Source organism: Siphateles boraxobius, unplaced genomic scaffold (assembly GCF_051911475.1).
Source record: "Siphateles boraxobius isolate OS27281-9 unplaced genomic scaffold, OSU_SipBor_1 49, whole genome shotgun sequence".
NCBI lineage: Eukaryota > Metazoa > Chordata > Actinopteri > Cypriniformes > Leuciscidae > Siphateles > Siphateles boraxobius.
In genome coordinates this window covers 6306317-6331264 of record NW_027509130.1, presented here as the reverse complement: position 1 = coordinate 6331264, position 24948 = coordinate 6306317, and the positions used below count along the sequence as shown (strand labels likewise).

The 24948-nt window shown below is 43.5% G+C and overlaps 2 protein-coding genes across 6 annotated transcripts in view; one reads left to right on the top strand and one right to left on the bottom strand.

Moving 5' to 3' along the window:
* shisa6a (shisa family member 6a) overlaps nucleotides 1–6870 on the top strand; it is a 103996-nt gene extending 97126 nt beyond the window's left edge. For 3 of the 4 annotated variants that reach the window (XM_077202209.1, XM_077202208.1, XM_077202210.1), the window contains one exon: nucleotides 2965–6870. In XM_077202209.1, coding sequence (XP_077058324.1) covers nucleotides 2965–3638 — 674 coding nt within the window. In that variant the 3' untranslated portion in view covers nucleotides 3639–6870. The remainder of the gene's footprint in view (nucleotides 1–2964) is intronic. The other variant, XR_013194703.1, reaches the window with a different exon arrangement.
* The window catches only part of LOC143710998 (MIF4G domain-containing protein B), a 1123636-nt gene that overhangs the window by 954357 nt on the left and 144331 nt on the right, over nucleotides 1–24948 (bottom strand). The gene's annotated exons all lie outside the window — the stretch shown is intronic.

Below are 24948 nucleotides of genomic sequence, written 5' to 3'. Positions count from 1 at the left end.
ACTATATTATCTCTAACTATATGAGCCATACAAGCCTGGTGTTTTTTTTGTGCTATTTTATATATATATATATATATATATATATATATATATATATATATATATATATATATATATATATATATATACAGTGCTGGTCAGAATTATTTGCCCCATTGGTAAATATGATCAAAGATCAAAGATGTGATTCCCTCCCCTATATCTATAGTATAAATATCTATATAAAGATATTTAGCATGATAAAAAATAGAAAGACAAAAAGAGGCTCATAATGGAATTTTGTGGAATGGAAAGATTCCATGGATGTTAAAGGTTCTTCGTGGAACCATCGATTCCGATAAATAACTTTTATTTTGAAGAGTGCGGGATGGCCCGTAGCTCATATTCCTCAGCTGAAGCCTGTGGCATTAGATTCGCTCTTATGTGAGTGTATAATTGAGCTCTGGGGTCCTGGAGTGACCGTTAGCCAGCGCGAGGCCTTAGGCCTGTTCACCTGACCTTTTCTCTGTAATGTCACGCCCTCGCATCGGCACATTCGGCCTTTGGAATCAGTTCGTCTGCCAAAACCCTGCCGTGTCAGTGATGGTAATTCTGAACTACACAAGCCTGTCTTGATTAGCTCAAAGATAAACTGTTCAGTGCTGAATCGATATCTGGGCTTGTAATGAACGCTCACAAACACATTCTTGTTTCTCGTAACTTTGCTCTCTGTCCGAGGCTGTTCAGAAAGGAAGCGGGCTGTAGAGATGCGCGGATGGGCTATTATTTAATCCGCAACCGCATCACAAAACTCATCATCTGTCTGCCATCCATCCGCACCAACGTTTTTGACCAGTTATCCCGCCCGCCACCCGCTGATACAAGGTGCTGCTGATGACAGCCGCGAGACTAGAAAACCGCCCACCACCCGCGCGAATTTAATTAAATTATTTTTTTCCGTCACGTCATCCGCCCGATCCGCGGTTTATCCGCGGAGTCCGCGGCTATAACCGCCAACCGCGCATCTCTAGCGGGCAGGGATTTTGGGGAAGCTACTAGAACACTGTAGCTTGTCATCATTTTAATTTTGTTAAAGCTACCCTTTTAGAAAACTTTGTGTTTCAGTACAACAGGAAAAAGCTACAAATCCCCAAGCGCCAACCAGCCTCCTTGATTGTTTTGTTTTTTTATTGCTTAGTACACTAAAGTAATTGTTGATTTGTTTCTGTAATTGAAAGATTGGTCAACGCTGCACGGTAAAATGCAACGGCTGTTTTCAAATTTTATTGGATTGATTTACGTGTTTGGCACATCGCCAAATGATTTTGTCTCATTATAACAGCGGAAGGAACTTCAAATACTCCATTTATGGTGATACAGATAAGAGTAAGACATTGTTCAAGGGTTCAAACTGTAAAGGGTCTATTTTTATTTTTATACACTCACAATCCAAATTTTTGTAAAATAAAGAAAACAAACTGGATGCTGCTTTCTGCCGTCCCGGTTTCTTTTCCAAGAAGTTTGTGGAGGGCGTCACAAAGATAAATGAACTCAGCGTTTAGGCTACTAGCTCTTGCTTGCCATCTGAACTCCTGGGCTGAATTGGAAATAGCCCCCTAAACCCTCATTCCCTATTCCCTACATTAGTCAACTACTACGGTTCACTTGAAGGACTGATCGAAAACGAGTGAGGGAATTCGGACAGCTGTTGAGAATACGTCAGTTGTACACTCGTTATTGCGGTGCAATGTGGGATTGAATGAGTGCACTTTATAACATCCATTATGATTTGGGACACGACTACAAATAGCTGTCCCCTCAAATAACGCCCTATTTGAGGGCATTAGATTTTGGATTCAGCCTTGTTTTGGGTTGGTGCTTAGATTGTCTCTTCTTCTTCTGCACTTTTTCCTGTTGTGGTGGTGGTTAGCAAACAGTGTTGCATTACCGCACGCCCCCTTCTGGATTGGGGTGTGGATCGCCTGTGACTGACCGTATTCGTCGTCTGACTGTATAAACCAAACTGTAACGTCCGTACCGTGATAGTTCAGGATTCAATACATTTACCATTACACCCCTAAAGGATACCATCCCCAACATCTGCCACAGACGCACTGCTTCATGAGTAACTAGAAAGAAGCTTTAACAAGACCAGAGCATCATGGAGAAGTGCCCTATCCTTGAGTTCCTCTGCTGCTCAACGAACACTACAAAATGTGCCACACACACACAAACACTTGCACACACTCGCACACACAGACACACGTACACACACGCACGCATGCACGCTCGCACGCACACATTTCCCTGTTCCACAGAGACTCATCATATAGTCTCAATGGTTTCAGTCCAAACATTGTGTTTCCTGTGCAATCGTTGAGAAAAACAAAGAAAAGATTAACAGAGCAATACAAATAGAGAAAGCGAGACAACAGAGACATAAAAACACAATTTATAACCCCATTGCACATCAGCAGAATAGTCTCTGCAGGACCTGTAGCTTCGGCATCAGCTGCACTTGTTAGGGGGTTTCAAGTTTTTTCAAAATCACAACAAGTTTTTTCAAGTTATTTTATTATCAGTCCTATTTGTTCTGTTTCATTTCTGCTGATGTTACTCTGATCCAGTACAGCATTGTGGTATGTATTTATATTTAGAAATGTGAGATTTTACTCTTATATTTGAGATTTTAATTGTGTGTGTGTGTGTGTGTGTGTGTTTGTTTGTGTGTGTGTGTGTGTTAACATTTTAAAAGTTCAGTTTTAGTCATTTTGTTGTGTTTTTATTGTTTTTATCTTTTTTTTTCATTTAGTTTTTAGTTTTTTCATCTTAGGCTATGGGCTTAATTCAGTTCGGTGAAGTTAATTTAACTCTGGGGATTTACCTGTGTAAGCAACTAGTTAACAGTGAGAATTGGACCCTTAAACTAAAGTGTTAGTTTTATTTTCGAGGTATAACAGCACCGCTCTGATCTCTCGTTCTCAGGTGACAAGGACGATGAGTATTACATACGGAAGCACCATTTGTCCGACCTGACGCCTCGCGGGGGAAACATGCAGACGCACATGATCAAGCTGAACGTGGATCCGCCCGCGCAGCGCCAGAAGCCCAAGCGCGTCCAGCGAGCCATGTCTCAAGATCACGTGCTCTCGCCCAAACGCGTCCAGCGCGCCATGTCCCAGGACCACGTGCTCTCGCCCGCCCGCTCCAAGCCGCACCGGGACTACGGCCTGTCCTCGTACACGGGTGGCGCCGGCGGTCTGTCTCCGTATCACGGGCGAATCCTCTCTGAGGAGCAGCTGCTGTCGGCCGACCGACTGCTTTCCCAGGATCCGCTGCTCTCCCCGGATAAGATGCTCTCCTTGCGGCGCTCCAACTTCCGGGAGAAGGCCATGTCGCGAGCACTTTCCCAGACAGACATGTTCATCCCGACAACACCGGTCATGGACCGGCACTACAAAATGACGAAGATGCATTCGCACCCCAGCAGCGGCAACAACGAGTCCTACAACACACTGACTGTTAACAGCGCGCAGGTGGGAAACAAACGGCAGGCGTTCGCCAACCGACGGATGCACACAGTCGACCACCTGCAGTATATACCTGGACACCACCATCATCAGTACAGAACCGCGAGTAAGACCGAAGTAACTGTCTGAGAGAGACGGGAGAAGACGGGAGAGCGAACGATGTCAGCAAACAATCCGGCCCGGTAAATGTGTGGCGTCCCACGTGGACAGGTTTCTTTTTTTTAAGCGTCCAACCTTGACCTGTTCCCGCTTCCAGAGCAAGCTTTCCACTTCATCAGTTCTGGGTCAGCTTGGATAGGATCCACACTTTCCGGTAGCGACCCGGATCTCCACGCACGCAGAGCAAACGCAAGGGCTTCGCGCGCGGACGCCAGACTAGAAACAGAGGCCTGAAACTATTTTTTTTTTCAGAATCAGTACTGAACTGTTGCGAACCTGCACTGACTTTATATACATTCAGTATCAAAAAACCTACACTGCCGGTCAAACGCTTGGAATAATTACGATTTTTTTTTAGGGTTTTGAAAGGAGTCTCCTCTGCTCACCAAGGCTCACCAAATCATCATATTAGAATGATTTATGAAGGATCATGTGACACTGTAGACTGGAGTAATGATGCTGAAAATTACATTTTAACATATATTTACAAAGAAAACTCTGGAAGCTTGTTTCTGCCACTGAATAAAAAAAAATAAAAGGTACTTGCGACTTTTTATCTCTCGATTCTGACTTTATTTCTCGCAGTTGCAAGTTTATATCTCGCAATTCTGACTATTTCTCGCAGTTGCAAGTTTATATCTTGCAATTCTGACTTTATTTTTCGCAGTTGCAAGTTTATATCTCGCAAATCTGATTTTATTTCTCGCAGTTGCAAGTTTATGTATAATAATTCTGAGTTTCTGTCACAATTCTATTTCTCACAATTGCAAGTTTATATCTCGCAACTCTGACTTTATTTCTAACAGTTGCAAATTTACATGTTGCCATTCTGACTATTTCTCGCAATTGCAACTTTATATCACGCAATTCTGACTTTATAACTTGCAGTTGCAAGTTTATATCATGCAACTGCAAGTTATAAAGTCAGAATTGTGAGTTTATAACACGCAATTTTGAATTTATTTCTTGCAATTGCAAGTTTATATCTCGCAAATGTGACTATTTCTCACAATTGCAAGTTTATATCTAACTATCCTGACTATTTCTCGCAATGGCGACGGGTGGTGATGGCGCAGTGGATAAGACACATGCCTTTGGTGTGAGAGACCCGGGTTCGAATCCGCTGTGAGACACCAATGTGTCCCTGAGCAAGACACTTAACCCCCTAGTTGCTCCAGAGGCGTGCGACCTCTGAAATATAGCAATTGTAAGTCCCTTTGGATAAAAGCGTCAGATAAATGTAAATCACGCAAGTCTGACTATTTTTTGCAATTTTAAGTTTATATCACGCAATTCTGACTTTATTTCTCGCAGATGCAAGTTTCTTTCTCGCAATTCTTACTTTTTTTCTTGCAGTTGCAAGTTTCTATCAAGCAATTCTGACTTTATAAAACGCAGTTGCAAGTTTGTCTCGCAACTATGAATTTATTTCTCACAGTTGCAAGTTTATATCTCGTATTTCTGACTTTATTTCTCGCAGTTGCAAGTTTATATTTCACAATTCTGACTTTATTTCTCGCAATTATGAGTTTCTATCTTGCAATTCCGACTTTATTTCTCACAGTTGCAAGTTTCTATCTGGCAATTCCAACAATATTTTTCGCAGTTGCAAGTTTGTATCTCACAATTCTGAGTTTCTATCTCGCAATTCTGACTTTATTTCTTGCAGTTGCAAGTTTATATCTCGCAATTCTGACTTTTTTTTTGCAATTCTGAGTTTATATCTCGCAATTCCGACCTCATTTCTCACAGTTGCAAGATTATATCTCGCAATTCTGACTTTATTTCTCGCAGTTGCAAGTTTCTTTCTGGCAATTCCAACTTTGTTTCTCGCAGTTGCAAGTTTATATCTCGCAGTTCTATTTTTCCCAGTTGCACGTTTATATCTTGCAATTCTGACTTTATTTCTCGCAGTTGCAAGTTTATATTTCACAATTCTGACTTTATTTCTCGCAATTATGAGTTTCTATCTTGCAATTCCGACTTTATTTCTCACAGTTGCAAGTTTCTATCTGGCAATTCCAACAATATTTTTCGCAGTTGCAAGTTTGTATCTCACAATTCTGAGTTTCTATCTCGCAATTCTGACTTTATTTCTTGCAGTTGCAAGTTTATATCTCGCAATTCTGACTTTTTTTTTGCAATTCTGAGTTTATATCTCGCAATTCCGACCTCATTTCTCACAGTTGCAAGATTATATCTCGCAATTCTGACTTTATTTCTCGCAGTTGCAAGTTTCTTTCTGGCAATTCCAACTTTGTTTCTCGCAGTTGCAAGTTTATATCTCGCAGTTCTATTTTTCCCAGTTGCACGTTTATATCTTGCAATTCTGACTTTATTTCTCGCAGTTGCAAGATTACATCTCGCAATTCTGACTTTATTTCTCCAAGTTGCAAGTTTATGTCTCGCAATTAAATTTTTTGCAGTTGCAAGTTTATATCTCGCAATTTTGACTTCATTTCCCGCAATTGCAAATTGAAATTCTGACTTTATTTCTTGCTATTGCAATTCCAACTTTATTTCTCGCAATTCTGAGTTTCTATCTTGCAATTCCGACTTTATTTCTTGCAGTTGCAAGTTTATAGTTATTTTAAATTGTAGTAATATTTAACAGTTTTACTGTTTTTACGGTATTTTTGAAAAAATAAAGGCAGCCTTGGTGAGCAGAAGAGACTTCTTTCAAAAAACATGGAAATATCATAATTTTTCAAAACATTTTTGAGCGGTAGCGTATATAGATTTATGATTTCTAACTTGAGTCCTAAACATAGCGATAGCGATTCTTCTTGAATATAAACTTGTGTAAGCACTTTAGCGAGTGCCTCTTTTCAAAACATGTCCTGCTTCGATACCGAAGTGGGGAAAGGGTTTAAAAGCACAATAAAACTGACGTTGTTTTTCTTTTCCTTTGTCGCATTATCTCTGTTTGGTTTCTCAGTTTCATGTATTTTTTCAGTGGACCTGTGTCGTTTCCTTCTGTGTAGGTGATTGTAAATATACACTCGGTTAGCAGCAGTTAAACAGTGAGTTCGCTTTGTGGGTTATTATGGGTTGCGTTTTCATTGCTTCTGTTCTGACATTTTCTAGCATCAACCCACCCGAAGTATATTTGATGACACAAATGTGTACAGTAACGTGTGTGTGTGTGTTTTTTAATCTGTACTTGTAGACTAATGGTGAATAAATTTGGTTGATTAAGCCATTTGTACGTATTGTCTGCTAGTATTGAATAGGAATCCTCCTTTCGTTTGCTTTCAAGATCTCTGACATGTTGAACAAGCAGACAAAAGCAATCAAAAGCAATCAAAATAAGAAATGAGTGACAGAAAATTAATGATAATGGAAGATATGCATTTAATAAGCTATTATATAAAATCAAATTGTGTATACCCTCGAGAAGGATGTTAATTAACAGCCTTCTGTCTATGATGTTTACTATCAGTCTATCAAGGATTTCCCATGATGCTTTGCCACGGCAATGATAGTCTGCACAACTCTGAAGGGGATTTGTGCTGTTTTATTGTGTTGGTTCTCAATAAATAAGGTTTTAATGAAATGTATGTTTTTCTGACGTTCACACACACATGCTTTATCTTAAGTCTTTTTTTTTAGTTTATGAAATATTAGATTAAACTTGCTGTGTCGCACATAATCAAAAGATGACTGATGATAAAATATACACAAGGGTATATTTACAAGGGTGTTAAAGGAAGGTTTGGGGTTCAATGAAAGTTAAGATTTATCAGTAGCATTTGTAGAATGATACTGATTACCATAGAAAATTATTTCAAATAATTATTAATTGATTTTTAAAAAATAGTTTGTTTATTTATTGATTTAAAAACGGAAAACAGAAATTTCAAATTGTTATTGATGTGTTTATTTAAAAAGTTCAGAATTTATTTATTAAGTTTTTTTTTTAATAACTTAAAAATAAAAGTAACATTTATATTATTTTTTTATTTAAAAAGCTTAAAACCACAGACAATTATGTCTTAATAACTTTTTTGTTTGTTTATTTGTTAAAAAGCACAATTAAATCAAGTTAAGCTCTACTGACAGAATTTGTAGCATAATGTTGATTATCGCAGAAAATAATCACAACCGGATATTTATTTAATTGTTTGTTTGTTAAATAGCATAAAACCACAGAAAATGATTTCTTAATTTAGAAAGTTAAAAGCATTTGCTTGAATTCTTCCTTTAAAATGTGCATTGTTTGAGTCGTGAAGTGTCTAAATGGTCATTTAAGCAGAAGGGTGGCTGTTAACTGACTCTATGATCATGACCAGTGGAAATAATTGCTATAGCATCACTGAAAACTTTGGTAAGTGATTTAATTGCACTGATCTCATGTTAACACAATGTTTAAGTTTAATAGAGAATGCTTTTGAAACCGTGTGTGTTTTAACATTCGTTGTCTTTGCCTATATATGGACATCCATTGTAAATGTATTGCTCTAAACACTATTTCACTATTTATTTATTTTTTAATTCCAATCCAGTTAGACAAATAATAAATTTCTTCTGTTTTTTTTTTTATTTCAGGTAACTGCTCCTCATCTTCACTGCAGTTTTACAAAAGCTGTCAGTGCAATCACTCCATATATTCGTATTTTCTGTCACATTCGTCCATGTAATTGGTGTTTTTCTGCTTTTGTTTGTGATTTATTGATGAACCTGCTGTGTTTTCAGCGTAACTGTGATGCTGGTAAGAGATACTCTGACAGCTTCTTGCCTTTTAATCTTCAACAGCAGGATCCTTACCAGACACTTTTTTCAGTGCGCAGAACATTGAAGGAAGCCAATGATTCCCAGCGGCTGCGAATGTTCTCATTTGATTGGCTGTTCACTTGAAGGGCTTTGCTTGTCACTCCTTTACTATGAGCAAACTGTGCTGTTTGTAAGATTTGCAAGGTTAAGTTTTGTTCAATCATTGTGATTTGTTTAGTGGGTCCGATCTTTAGTTCTGACTGTCCACATTATCATTGTACCAGTGATTAAATCATGTTGTTCAGTGTAATCAATATATGGGATATCAACACAAGTTACTGTATCATGTTCATCATCACACGTTCTGACAGCATAAACACACTACTGCACACACACACACACACACACACACACACACACACACACACACACACACACACACACACACACACACACACACACACACACACACACACACACACACACACACACACACACCCTCACACACTCACACACACACACACACACACACACTCACACACACACACACACAGAGAGAGAGAGTCCAAAACTTACTCTTTGGCAATGAGATGTGAAATTTACTGCCATTAATTATTCCACAAACAACCAGAACTATAGATAGATAGATAGATAGATAGATAGATAGATAGATAGATAGATAGATAGATAGATAGATAGATAGATAGATAGATAGATAGATAGATAGATAGACAGACAGACAGACAGACAGACAGACAGACAGACAGACAGACAGACAGACAGACAGACAGACAGACAGACAGACAGACAGATAGATAGATAGATAGATAGATAGATAGATAGATAGATAGATAGATAGATAGATAGATAGATAGATAGATAGATAGATAGATAGATAGATAGATGGATGGAACTAGATTGATAGATAGATATGTAAGAACCGATTTTCCTGCTAAGACAAAAGCTGAGATAAAACTCACCATAAAGCAATAAAATGCACCCTGGACAGAAGATCGCAAAGACAGAGCACAGGACATTGTGTTGTCCAAACGTTTCTCCTATCTTATCTCTGCATCCCCCTCTCCCTCTCCCCCTGAGTCAAGTCACCAAAAGTTCACTAAGAATGCTTATATATCATATATGATGTATCTTGGGAATCTATTGTTTTTCCTTTTCGTGTTTGGTATCATTTTAAGTGTCTCGGTGCGATTGGTAAAATGGTCTTAATTTCATTGCAGTCATTGGTAATATGAGAAGGATTGAGGACTTAGGAGAATCCTGTGTTCCTCTTTGGGTGATGTTTCTTCAAGACATCTCCCCTCTCCCCCAAGACCAGGTGCTACCCCCTGGGGTACAGGAACTGACCCAAAACACACTGGGAAAATATTGGTACAACCCTTTTTCTGGTCTGGGTATTTAAGGCTAGGTAACAGAGCAATATGTGGGACCTGTAACCAGGAAAACCCCCATGCAGTAATGTGTCAGTGTTATCCCCTTGGAAAGCTCTCACACACTACTGTGTGTCTCTGTCAGGAATGCATTGCTTACTTTTAGAATCATCTTTGAGTAATTGATGTCATGCATTTATTATTTCTGAATTGGCTTTTAATCATTTACTTGTGAAATTGGCACGGTACATTTTTCCTGACAAAAATAAATGTTAACCTTGATTATTCTGAAGTTTTCTGGAATCATTATTTCTAGTAGATTATGTGTAGTCTGTTGTTCCCGCAAATCTCTGTCCAGGATAGATCACACCTAAGGCACTAATGAATGGAGCATGGGGCACATCATTAGACCTTCTGATTCCTGACTATCTCCCAACTTAGCATGTTGTACGCTGCAACTATTGAGAAAAATTACACCTATGAGTCAGCAGTGAGCGGCCGCGTAGGGTAAGATAGTTTGCACTGCACCCTCTGACTATTTTAGGACTGGCTAGTTTGTGATCGTGAGCGCACACTCGCGACGTGACGTCTCAAAGCGACACCAGGTCCTTAATGAACGAATATTTGAAATTATGAAATGGCCAGAATAATCAAAGATCTAAATTAACTCATAATCAGTATTTATGACTGTTTTCTAATAAGAAACACAATGTAAATTTGATTAACATTTGAAATTGGAGTCAGATTAAGCGTAGAGCTAAAGTATTATTTAAACTAAATTCCAATAAATTAAGTGAACTTCACTGGAGCGCTGAAAAGACATACACGCATTATTCCTTCGACCATACCATTGGATTCCGGTGTTGGGCCAATGGGTGGACCTTACAGATAGATAGATAGATAGATAGATAGATAGATAGATAGATAGATAGATAGATAGATAGATAGATAGATAGATAGATAGATAGATAGATAGATAGATAGATAGATAGATAGATAGATAGATAGATAGATAGATAGATAGATAGATAGATAGATAGATAGATAGATAGATAGATAGATAAATAGATAGATAGCTAGATAGATAGATAGATAGATAGATAGATAGATAGATAGATAGATAGATAGATAGATAGATAGATAGATAGATAGATAGATAGATGGAACTAGATAGATAGATAGATAGATAGATAGATAGATAGATAGATAGATAGATAGATAGATAGATAGATAGATAGATAGATAGATAGATAGATAGATAGATAGATAGATAGATAGATAGATAGATGGAACTAGATAGATAGATAGATAGATAGATAGATAGATAGATAGATAGATAGATAGATAGATAGATAGATAGATAGATAGATAGATAGATGGAACTAGATAGATAGATAGATAGATAGATAGATAGATAGATAGATAGATAGATAGATAGATAGATAGAACTAGATAGACAGACAGACAGATAGATAGATAGATAGATAGATAGATAGATAGATAGATAGATAGATAGATAGATAGATAGATAGATAGATAGATAGATAGATAGATAGATAGATAGATAGTTCCGCTCTTCAGACTACAAATAAATAAACAGATTTAAGATAGGTGCATTAACTAATTTAGTTTTTCTACTGTGAGTTTAAAGTTCTTGGTGACACCTCACTATCATAAAGGCCTCAGTCTGAGCTGTTAAATGATCACCATAATGACCAGATGGACAATATTATCGCCTGTAATGTTGGGAGGAGAACAAAAAAAACAAAACCTTTCAAAGAGAAGCTCTCCGTCGTAAATGAAATCTCGGATCCTGCAGGATACAATCAATCTCTTAAATGGTTTTCAGCCGAACACGTTCACACATTAGCAGATTATTATTCATCTCTGCGTCATTAATGATTCTCCTCTATGATACTGTGTCGTGTTTTACAGATGTTTTGTGTGTCTTTGATTGGATGCTTTGTAGTCTCGGCTCCTCTCATGCATACAAGATCAGTCGTTATTCTCAACGGCCCGTAGAACCACAATGAAGTTCACTCTATAAAATTACTACAGAGACATCTGCAAGATATTTGGAGATACCTGGGAAGTTGTTCGCTCGTACATTAGCATTGCAGGAACATACACGGACATCAAAACAGACTTTGAAAATCCTTTGGGGCTGAAGGTGCTTTGTAAAAAAAAAAGTAAATGACAAAATGGTAATCACTTTGATCTTTCTTTTTAAGGCTGTTTTGTTGTTGTTTTTCAGGTCTGTGCTAAGAGAGAAGGCGGGTCTTATAATGCAAATTATTTAGTGCGTGCCTAACTGCCGAGTGCATCTGTTGACAGAGGAGGACCAGATGTTTGGTGCAAGCTTTTTAGTTTTTAATTATGTTTATATAATGGATGTGATCACCAATGCTTCAATGAGGCGCTATATTACGGTATTTTAATTAGTGCTTAGCAGCGATTAATCGCATCCAATATAAAAGTTTGTGTTTATATGTGTGTTTACTGTGTATAATTATTTTGTATATATAAATACACTCATATGCATTTAAGAAATATTTGAATGTATATACTATAGGCATTTATACATTATTTATATAAATATTTAATTTATAAATAAAAACACATTTTTCTTAAAAATATGCATGCATAATGCAACATTATTATACACAGTACACACACATATATTATGTAAACAAAAACATCTATTTTGGATGCAATTAATCATTGCCCTGCACTAATTTTAATTGAAATCCAACAACAGTGATGTTGAATATCTAGTTCAGTCCTGAAACTCTAGAGGGCGCAGGTGCTTTACATGCAATCTGCAACCAATCACATCATTGAAAATTGTTATTCAGCAAAAAATACCACATTTAGTGTTAATATACAAAAAACGTCTCGGTTACATATGTAACCCTCGTTCCCTGAGTAGGGAACGGAGACGTTACGTCGGATGACGACGAATGGGGGTTTCGCCTAGAAAGCCAATCATCTTCGTGTATTATAAAACGAGCCAATGGCGATGAAATGCCATGGGTCTGCGGAATTTGCATAGCGTAACTCCGCCCCACCTCGTGGGTATAAAAGGAGGACGCTCGGCAACATGCAGATATGTCTTCGCTGAGGAGCCGAGACTGAACTCAGGCGTCTACCCAGCGGTACAGCGGAAGTGGCAGGGAGACGTAACGTCTCCGTTCCCTACTCAGGGAACGAGGGTTACATATGTAACCGAGACGTTCCCTTTCGTAGTCACTCCGAGTTACGTCGGATGACGACGAATGGGGGTCCCCGTGAAATCACGCCACCTTCACAGCTGTCTTCCAGTGCCCTGCGAAAAGTCTGATCCCCCTGTCGTGATACTGGCACAGACGAAGGAGTCCTACTTAACACAGGAATACCAAGGTACACTGGGAAGCATATCTCAGAGGAGACATGCCGCAGCATGCCTACCCGTAGGGAGGACTTAAGATACACATATGGCCGGAGGGCTACATATGGAGGAACACTGGAGTGACCAGCCCGAGGGGTGGCAACTTTCAACTCCAGGAGGGCAAGATGGCTTGCCAAGGGAAAGACACATGCTCAAGGAGGCTTACAGTGGAAATACACATGTGGGGGTTACTCAGGGAGGAACCATGCACACGGAGGCACCTAGCCGACGCCCAGGCAATAGACACTGGCGCCAGCATCAACAGTGCTGGAGGAACTCAGGGCTTCAGAGAGGAAGGCTCACCTGAGGAATAATCGCACGTATCCAGTCCGTGGAGTGGAAAGGCGAGCAAGCGAAGACACCTGAGCGGGTCCAGTACTAGCTGACTGAAGCGAGTACACGAGAGGACACAGGCTCCACTCGGAGATTATAGAATCTGGCGAATGTGTTGGGTGTCGCCCAGCCTGCAGCTCTACAAATGTCTGCCAGCGAGGCGCCATGCGCTAGAGCCCAAGAGGAAGCCACACTCCGGGTGGAGTGGGCTGTCACACCAAGGGGGCACGGTCGGCCTTGCTGTTGGTAAGCCAAAGCAATGGCGTCCACTATCCAGTGAGACAACCTCTGCTTTGAGAGAGCCTTTCCCTTCAGTCTCCCACCATAACAGACAAAGAGCTGGTCTGAGGTCCTGAAACACTGCGTTCTGTCTACGTAAGCGCGGAGAGCGCGTACTGGACAGAGCAGTGCCAAGGCTGGGTCTGCCTCCTCCCGGGGCAGCGCTTGCAGGTTCACCACCTGGTCCCGGAAGGGAGTGGTGGGAACCTTGGGCACATATCCAGGCCGGGGTCTCAGGATCACGTGAGAGTGACCGGGCCCGAATTCCAGGCACGCTTCGTCAACGGAGAATGCGTGCAGGTCCCCTACCCTCTTGATGGAGGCCAATGCAACCAGGAGCGCTGTCTTCATAGACAGGAACTTAAGCTCCACTGATTGCAGAGGCTCAAAGGGAGCCCTCTGCAGGGCATTTAAGACCACTGAGAGGTCCCAAGAGGGAACGAGAGGAGGACGAGGAGGATTTAGTCTCCTCGCTCCTCTCAGGAACCTGACGATCAGGTCGTGCTTCCCCAGAGACTTACCTTGAACTGCTTCGTGATATGCGGCGATAGCGGCCACATACACCTTCAGGGTGGAGGGAGACAGCCTTCGCTCCAACCCCTCTTGCAGGAAGGAAAGCACGACAGAGATCGAGCACCTCCTGGGGTCTTCTCGACGAGAAGAGCACCAGTTGACGAAGAGGTTCCACTTCAACGCATAGACATGTCTCGTGGACGATGCTCTAGCGGAAGTGATGGTAGCCGCCACCGCTGGTGGCAGGGTACTCAAACCTGCCTCGTCCCGTCCAGGAGCCACACGTGGAGCCTCCAGAGATCGGGTCGAGGGTGCCAAAGGGTGCCCCGTCTCTGAGAAAGGAGATCCTTCCTCAGAGGAATTGGCCAAGGAGGTGCTGTCGCGAGGAGCACCAGTTCGGAGAACCAGGTCCGGGTGGGCCAATACGGCGCAACCAGAATGAGCTGCTCCTCGTCCTCCTTGATCTTGCACAAGGTCTGTGCGAGAAGGCTCACTGGGGGAAACGCATACCTGCGTAGGCCCCGCGGCCAGCTGTGCGCCAGTGCATCCGTGCCGAGAGAGCCCTCGGTCAGGGAATAGAACAGGGCGCAATGGGTCGAGTCGTGAGAGGCAAACAGATCTATCTGTGCGTCCCCGAACTGGTCCCAAATCAGCTGAACCGACTGGGGATGGAGTCTCCATTCGCCGGAGATGGGCCGAAACCGTGACAGCTCGTCGGCTGCAAAGTTCCGATCTCCCGGAATGTAGATAGCACGAAGGGACCTCAGGTGGCGTGCGAGTTGCGACATACGGCGGGAGCGTAGACCACCCTGACGGTTGATGTACGCTACAGTCGCGGTATTGTCTGAACGGACTAGTACGTGTTGACCCCTGAGCAACGTGAGGAAACGGTGCAGGGCAAGGCGTACTGCCAGCAACTCGAGGCAATTGACGTGCAAAAGGCGCTGGGGTCCTGTCCAGGAGCCCGCGGCAGCATGTCCGTTGCACATGGCGCCCCAACCCGTGGAAGAGGCATCTGTGGAGACAACAACATGCCTGGAAACTCGTTCTAGGGGAACTCCGGCCCGTAGAAAGCTGAGGTTCCTCCACGGAGTGAAGGACTGACGGCAGGTCGGAGTCACTGGGACTCGGAACGTGCCGTGATGCCATGCCCACCTCGGGACTCGATCGCGAAGCCACAGCTGAAGCGGTCTCATATGAAGCAATCCGAGCGGCGTTGCTGCGGCTGCGGATGCCATATGCCCCAGGAGCCTCTGAAACAATTTCAGTGGGACCGCACTCTTGCCATCGAACTGTCGAAGGCAAGTCAGCAGCGAGTGTGCGCGCTCGCTCGTAAGCTGCGCGGACATGGCGACCGAGTCGATCTCCATGCCGAGAAAAGAGATCCTCTGCACGGGGCAGAGTTTGCTCTTCTCCCAGTTGACCCGAAGGCCCAGACGGGCTAGGTGCCGAAGCACAAGATCCCTGTGTTCGCAAACCTGGTCCCGAGAGTGAGCTAGGATCAGCCAGTCGTCGAGATAGTTCAGGATGCGAACCCCGTGTTCCCGAAGGGGAACAAGGGCAGCCTCGACGATCTTCGTGAAGACGCGAGGAGACAGGGCTAGCCCGAAGGGGAGAACCGCGTACTGGTATGCCTGCCCCTCGAAAGCAAACCGTAGGAACGGTCTGTGTCGAGGTAAGATGGAGACATGAAAGTAGGCGTCCTTCAGGTCTATGGCTGCAAACCAATCCCGTGGCCGCACACATTCGAAAATGCGTTTGGCCGTGAGCATCTTGAACGGCAGCCTGTGAAGGGAGCGGTTCAAGACGCGCAGATCCAGGATCGGCCGTAACCCACCGGATTTCTTGGGGACAATGAAGTACGGGCTGTAAAACCCTGACCTCATCTCGGCTGGAGGGACAGTCTCGATTGCACCCTTCGCCAGCAGGGTAGCAACCTCCGCTCTCATGATAGGGGCATTGCCACCGACCATAGTGAAGCGAACTCCCCTGAAGCGGGGAGGAGACCGTGCGAACTGAATCGCATAGCCGAGCCTGATAGTTCTGGCGACCCAGCGAGAAAGGCTGGGAAGCTCCAACCAAGCTGTCAGATACTGAACCAGCGGGGTCATACGAACCACAGGCGTCCCCCCGGAGGGGCAGCGAAGCGGAGTGACCAGCCCAGGCGAGGGTGGCAAAGCGGCCCGGAGCGGGGGCGCGGTCATGCTCCGCGCCCTGACAGAGGAGACCAGGGAAGGACCAGCGTTCCACGGGGGTCTGCTCTGCCAGGGGTCTGGCGATAGAGGGGGACGAGAGTGGTGAGGTCCGGAGACGGCACACACTGTCGCCCGCACCCTCCGGGACAGAGGGGGACGGGAGTGGCGAGGCCCGGAGGCGGCACACACTGCGGTCCGAGAACTCTGTGACAGAGGGGGATGAGAGCGGCGAGGCCCGGGGGCGTCGCGCACTGTCAACCGGCTCTGTGTGCTCAGTGATGGGTGTATTGATTCTTTCTTTGACCATAATAGGGTACTGCCCACCCGTGGGTGGGCAGCGGGAGAACAAAAGATTCTCCCCCGGCCCTCCGCCGGGGGAAGGAGGGGGCCTGCAACCACCTCCTGGGAAAAAACCGACACCATCACTGAGCAGCCCGTCTCAGGAGCGCCGCTTAGCCTGGCGTTTAGCGGGGCGCGGGGCTGGAGAGGGCTGTGGCGCCTTCCTGCGGCCTCCTCCACGACGCGGCCCGGGTGAAGGCTGCTGCTGGGGCCGTGCGGGAGGGGAGGGAGCCACAGGAGGGCGCCCTCGGCGGCGAGCAGTCTGAGGTGTCTGTACCGACGGCTGGGTGGAGGCAGCAGCAGGCCGTCGGGGCAGAATATGTTTAATCGCCTCAGACTGCTTCTGTGCGGTTGAGAACTGCTGGGCAAAGTCCTCAACCGCTCCGCCGAAGAGGCCGGCCTGGGATATGGGGGCGTCGAGCAGACGGGTACGCTCGGCGTCCCGCATATCAGCCAGGTTCAGCCATAGGTGACGCTCCTGGACCACAGAGGTGGCCATCACCTGACCCAGGGAGCGTGAGGCCACTTTCGTCGCTCGGAGAGCGAGGTCAGTGGCGGCACGCAGCTCATTGAAGAGCCCTGGGTCAGTCCCCGCCTCGTGCATATCTCTGAGCAGCTGGGCCTGGTAGACCTGCAAGGTGCTCATCGCATGCAGAGCGGCAGCCGCCTGTCCTGCAGCTCTGTGAGACCTCGCCACTAAGGTGGACGAGAATCTACAGGCCTTGGACGGGTGCTTAGGATTACCACGAGATGAAGCACTCTGAGGACATAGTTGCATGGCAACAGAGCGTTCAACCGGGGGAATCCCAGTGTACCCATGGGCGGCTGCCCCATCGAGGGGAGGAAAAGCGGAGAAAGCTGACGAACGTACACGGGAGGTCAAGGGAGCCTTCCATGATTTCGTCAACTCCTCATGCACCTCCGGGAAGAATGGCATTGGGGTTGGCTGTGGCCGTGAGGCGGCAGCCGCACCCAAAAACCAATCATCCAACCGCGAGCGCTCAGGGCAGGGCGGAGGGTTCCACTCAAGCCCGATGCTCGCGGCGGCCCGGGAGAGCATGGCCGTCATCTCGGGATCTGATACGGGCAACGCTGGAGCTCCAGAAGGAGGCAACGCAGCCGCATCGTCACTTCCCGATGACTCTTGCCCGCCTTGTGATGCCGCGATCGACATCGAGTCTTCCTCTGGAGCGCCGAATGAAACACGCGGGGCATCGAAGGATGAACCCGGTAGAATCACCGCGGCACTCGCGGGTTGCAACACTGTAGAGGGGGGCGTGGTCCGAGGACGCATCGTCGGATTGTCCCACACCGTAACCCTCAGATCACCCTGTCCACCAGCCGAAGTACAGCCTCTCGTGGAGGATGTAGATCGGGGTGTGGATGAGGGGACTCTCTCCCGAATGAGATCATTGAGTCTAGACCTCAGTGTTGCGATGGCCATGTTCCCACAGAAGGAACATGAGTCATCCACAAGCGCTGCTTTAGCGTGCTCTAAGCCCAAACACGCAAAGCAGCGATTGTGCCCATCAAAGGAAGACAGGAAACGACCGCACCCAGAAGAACACGGGCGAGACATCTTTAAAAAGACGTGCCACGTGCAGCTCTTTTAGAGAAAAAACTCAGCGATGCTGAGGCGACCAGGGAGAAACACACAGACTGGCAGATCACTGCTCAGATCGCAGGCAATGTGAACTCGCTGGGTACCGCCGTCACACCAACACCGGAGAGTTCGCTCGTCACAGAAGATGAAGTCAGGATTGGCTTGTGGAGTGAAGAGAAGCTCTTGGCTCCGAAGCGAAAACATATCTGCATGTTGCCGAGCGTCCTCCTTTTATACCCACGAGGTGGGGCGGAGTTACGCTATGCAAATTCCGCAGACCCATGGCATTTCATCGCCATTGGCTCGTTTTATAATACACGAAGATGATTGGCTTTCTAGGCGAAACCCCCATTCGTCGTCATCCGACGTAACTCGGAGTGACTACGAAAGGGAACTGTTGATCTGCAACCAATCATCATTACCTCATGGCACAAGCTGATTGGCCTGTGCTGATCCTGCAGCCAATGAGATTGCTTGCTCTGCATTTCAATAGTCTGGTTCAGTGTTTGCTATAAACTAGTTCCTCTAAACCCCTCCACCTCCCCAGCTCCACCTGCCTAAATCTGCTACAGGATTTATGTATGTGTCTTTATGCACAAAAATATTGTATAAAGTAATTTAAAAATAGAAATAAATTTTCAATGAGCCTTTATATTTTTCTACATGAATTTGCTAGAATGCTGAAATGCACCAACAGCGGTGTTTTGTGTATTTGATGAGATTTTAGGGGAAGTCGGGCTTTTTGTGCATTTAAAGTCCCCCTGTGGTGAAAATCAAGTTTTTAATGTTGTTTATACGTCTATGTGGTGTTTTTAATATGCTTTAAGACAAATCAAGTGTAAAATCATAAGTCGAGACCATTGCTGAGTATTTTCTCCTTAAGATTTCCATTACACGAGAGTAGATGTTAAAACTTCATGCTGATTTGTACTCGGCTTTCGCCAAGATAATCACCAACTAAGACGTAGCTTTACAGTAACCTATGCTTCTCCATCCATTTACGCTTCTTTCCATCTGGTGACGTGAATCTTCTGTCTGGTCTTAATACAGTGTATAGCGCGTCAGCACACACAACGGCTGCAACCACAGTGCGGTCCCCCCAGAACAACCCCCTGGATTGAGCGGAGTAGGGAACATCTCTAGGGTCTTCAAGTGGGCACCTTCCGTCCTCAGTGTTTCGTCGACTAGCCCACGACACCTCAAGAGGGCTCGACAGTGACTCTGGCGTCCCAGAGTCACCCCCCTCCGTCCCCCACTCAACCTAGCCCAGCTTACTGACCTCTACTTCCCTCTTGCTGCTGAGACCTAACCACAATCTCACAATCTCTCCGCAACCCAACCATACGCGCCAACCCGTTTGACTAAGGCTGTCGAGCCCCACTGGTGCGTTAATATGCAGTTTCAGTGGCAACGGTTCCGTATGGCATACCACCTACCGCAAAACACAATATCTGCCCAACCACCCGTCATTCACGTAATATACACAGGAACGTAATGACTGTAAATACTATACAACCTATACAAATAAACCAACAGACCTTTCAAGTTTTCAAGAATTCTACGAAACCGTAGCATGGCGGCCTGTACACAGCCAGCTAGAATCTTTCCGTCTCAACCACAGCCAGTTGCTGCTCCTTTCTGCTGCTTCAAATAAGTTCTTTACTGTACGACGCAACTCTTGGCCACTGAATCCGACGTCTCTGAGGAACCGGGTTGTAGAGTGTGCCACAAAACCTCGACAACCCACTTCCACTGGATAAACCTGGACTCTCCATCCTCGCTGTTCTGCTTCAGTGGCCAGATGAGCATACCGCAGTTTCCTCCTCTCATATGCCTCATCTACCGCATCCTCCCATGGCACTGTTAACTCTAACTCTATTAAAACTGCAGTGAGCCAAAGACAGTTTAAAATCGCTGGTGTTTCTGAAATCACAAACTTGTAACCAATCAGATCAACATGTGATCGTCAACGAGTGGATCTCTGAGCTTCTGTGAGTGAGTGGAGGCGGGGCTCATTTGCATATTCATAGAACCGCATATACTAAATGAGGCAAGAGTAACATTCAAGCTATATTATGGCATGAAGAGTTTTTTTTAAGGAAAAAGGTTTAAATATGTAATTTTGGTGATTAAAGATGAGTTTTATGGGATATAATTATTGACTAAAGGGGGCCTTTAGTCATTGGTTTCAATACATTCAATACTCTGCAACTTACAACTTAACGTATAAGTATGTTTCCATAGTATACTAGTTTTTTTCTTTAAGAGCACAAGTCTTTGATGGATGTTAGCGCAGCAGGACGGCTGGTCCCGTCCCAGCAGAACACAAACGCCCCCGTCCCTTTACACTCCGGCATCGTGGGGTGATACATCTTTCCGGACATGAGAACAATGCCTGCGAGCTCTAATTCTTCATGACAGCACTGTAAATGGGCCACAGATATGGCTGCTGTTATGAGAGCAACCATTTGCATTTAGATGGAATAAAAAGAAATGAGGTTAGTTTGAGAACAACAGATGTCAAATGGTCAATCAAGAATTTAACTATATATATTCTTGAGGAAGTTTGGGGTCAGAAGGATTTTATGTTTTTTAATATTTTTGAAAGAAGTTAAGAAATTGAATGTTTAAGCCAGTAGTAATGGCTTATTTTTATTTTTTACTACTCATACATAATTCCTCTTAACTTTAAATATTTCAGTAAGCTAATTTATACATTTAACTTAAAATGATCATGTAATGTCAATTTATTTATGACAATAAACAAATACCTGTTTTCACACCAAGTTCATGCTCCACTCGTCACCATGATGACGTCAACAAAAAAAAAACCCAACATAACAGAAACTCTTCTAAATTAGCATAGTAAAACATTGAACGATATACTAAATCTCAATATTAATCTTGCACCAAAACATTATATAAACTTAATTTTAATTTAATTTACTCTCCCTTTCGAGTGGCATGGCAAATCATGCTGGGAAATAGAAATCCCAGCCCAGTTTCAGTTTGTCTAAATTAAAGGAAGTTCATAAAACTCAAAACGATGAAACAATTCAGATTACTGAAAATGTGTCAGTTTTGTTCTAAATTTTAAATACTCATACAAGTTAATTTGATTGAAGTAATTTGTTGAATTTAAGTTTATCCTACTCAATCCAATTAATTATTGTGGGCATAAGGTTTAACTTTAGTGTGCTCAAGAAACATTTATTATTATCATCAACACTGAAAACAGATGTGCTGAATAATATTTTTGTGGAAACTGTTATACATTTTGCCCAGGATTCTTTAATGAATAAAGTTCAAAAGAACAGTGCTTATTTAAAATAGAAATTTTCTATTACAATATAAATGTCTTCATCAATATAATGCTTCCTTGAAGAAAATAAGAATTAATTTCTTTAAAATGAGTCCAAAATTTAGAGTTTGTGATGACACCTTTTAATATTTTCAGCCCCCATATGATCTGAATCATACTTCACATTCATACGGTTTCTTTTTGTCCCAGTATAAATGCATTTAAATGGTGTTAAACATGAGCACGCTGAAAAACAGATGTTTTTGCACAGTGATTTTCTCCAGTGAATCTCGATCAGAGTTCAGGGAAGTAAACGGGAGAGAGAAAAAACTTCATGAATAATGCAGCATGTCGCTCGGTGTAAATGCTACTTTATAATAAACTGTGATATCTGAAATGTTGCGGCTGCAGGAATATGACAGCGAGAGAGCTCAGGGTAATTATTTTAACCCGGCTCAGACTGCTTGCGTTGCACAAATCCTCCAATAGACCGACAACAACAACAACAACAACAACAACAACAAATCTAAATGCAGCTTCTCGGTTTGTGAGAATGAATAGAGCGGCTGTCTGGAATTTGCATGTAATGACTTATTTGCTTTCAGTTATTGTAAGAAAGAGAATTATACGGTATTAATACCTTTAATTTAGGAATATACAAATAAATCCCTAGAGAAATTACATTTAGATGCCTGTATCATCAAACTTTATTAGTTATTATGCAGGTATCTGCTGTAAACATGTCAACAGTTTAACTGAACTAACTGCTCTAGCGCCTCGTGTGGCCATGCTGAGAATGCAGTACTTGCTTTGTTTGAACAGTGGTTCGTGAAAAAACAAGCTTGTTTGAATACAACAATTTGCATTCATGTACTCAAATGCAAAGTTATGTTTTGAGTGTGTGCACAAAGGAGATTTAAGAACTACACCAGAGCATCTTGAGACAAAACAACGGCACTGACATATTTTAAAGGGGAAATATCATGAAAATCGGTCTTTTTCCGTGTTTAAGTGCTTTAATCGGGTTCCTGGTGCATCTACCGACCCAGAAAACGTAAAAAGTGACAACGCAGTAACTTTGTTTTGGTAAGCCTTTCTCTGCAAGCTTTATCTGCATGTTTCCACCCACGACGCTGCAATTTGGTTTTCGCAAGCAAAAGTTCGAGAAAGAGTTCACCTCCTCAAGAATGTAACTACACGTCGCGACGACGGGGACCGCAAGTTCTGTGATTGGTCGGCTTGATAGCATCGCGTTTCCTCCTACTGATTTCCGCCGTGTTCTTCTGCACCCAGTGGCGTCATGCCCATTGAAAGTGAGGGGGCACTTGCCCCATCAGATTTTTCCTCCCTGATAATTTTTTTGTCACAACTTTATTCCTATTATGCTCCATAATTACCAGAGCCTATAACGACTCAAATGTATTCTTCTGGATGTGTAATAAATCGGTCAGCATCAGCCCGCCCCTTTTTCCTAATATGGTGTCTGTGTATATCAAATCTACGGCGCTACGCGCGTAGCGCTCTAGAATCTTTGCTGTGTATGTGCAAGCAACTCGCTCGTCTCGCACGTTGAGCTGGCAATGTTTTACAGATGGTCTTGAAGTGGTAAGTGGGCAAAGCATCAAATCGGCATTGAATTACTTATCGGATGATATTAAAAGGTAGTGGGATTATTTGTGGTTGACCTGGAAATTTTAACTTGATCAAAAAGTTATGGATTTGATATTAGCTGCGAATTCAGAGGATTAACTTAAGTTGTGTCAGTGTAACGTTATTGATACCTAGCTAGTCTAGATAGCTAGTCTAACCGTAGTTGTCAAACTTCTTTCAAAGTCCTTCTTCACATATTAATATTAAAATAACTTAATTTCAGGGCACCACAAAGTCAGACCTCAGCATCTTTATGTACGTTTAATGTAAGATCGTTCTTAGGTCACATACCAATTTAAAATCATAACATAAAAACTGCAATGGTACTGTTTTTAAAATCATGTGTAGTAGGCCTAAGTGTACAGTAAGTGTGTGTGTAAACATGCTTTAATGAAGTAGACTTCAAAAGCTTTTGAATTTGAGCTTACAGTTCTTTCGTCAACCTGTCTTTTACATAAACTTACAAAATAGATACTTTAACTTAACCCTCAGATAGAGGAGGGTTGCTGCTAGCTCCGTTAAGGTATTTCTGTCCCTCCCAAACTGCATTGAAATGGTATGTTTAGCAGCCAGAATTTAAACATTTTCAGGGTGAGAAACCCGCTGACCCCTCCTAACATGATCCATATCACCCGTCAGAAAACAATTTCAACGTCTCAGATTGTGCCCCCCCAGAATTTTGGCTTCCATGACGCCCCTGTCTGACCCGCCCGCCATTTTTAAATTCAGAAGTTCAGTGAAAGTTCAGTGAAGAAACATGGAAATGGACCAAGTGACCGAGCGATTGGTTGAAGAGGTGTGGAAATACAGCCATCGGTATGCTCTCTTTCAGTCGCCATTGCTTGTAGTAGCCTAAACTCAAAACAGCCGCAAGGAATCTAAACACTGTGGAACATTAAAACCCTCCCCCGCCAACTAGCGTTTCAGCGCTGTAACTGCAGCGCAACACAGACATAACGCAGAAGCATAAATGCTCACGACGGCATCGCCTACGACGTACACTACGGCGTACACTCGACGCAGAAGTATAAATTGGCCTTAAGGCTGCACTCGCTACTGGTTATTACTGAGATTTTGGATGAGTGAGATTCACTTGTTTTGTTATTGCTGGAGTAACCGAAGCTTGTGTAAACGATCAGCAGCTCATTTGCATTTAAAGGGACGCACACAATAACAGCGCGTTTTTGCACTCATCCAAAAAGAGGCACATTTGACAAGCTATAATAAATGATCTGGGGGGTATTTTGAGCTGAAATTTCACAGACAAATTCTGGAGACACAATAGATTTATATTACATCTTGTGATATGCAGGTGAGTAAATATTGACAGAATTTACATTTGACATGAATTTACATTTCTATTGGTTCCCAGGGCATTGTGGCTCCTGTGGGTTTGGAAATCGAGATGAGAAACGAAATGTGCTGCTGGGAACTTCCGAGGGGCTTAAGGAGGAGTCGATTCTTCACCTCAGAAGGAGAAAATGCAATCGACAGTCCTGTGAGAGTCTGAGGGATTAAACTTTACCCTTCGCCGATGGA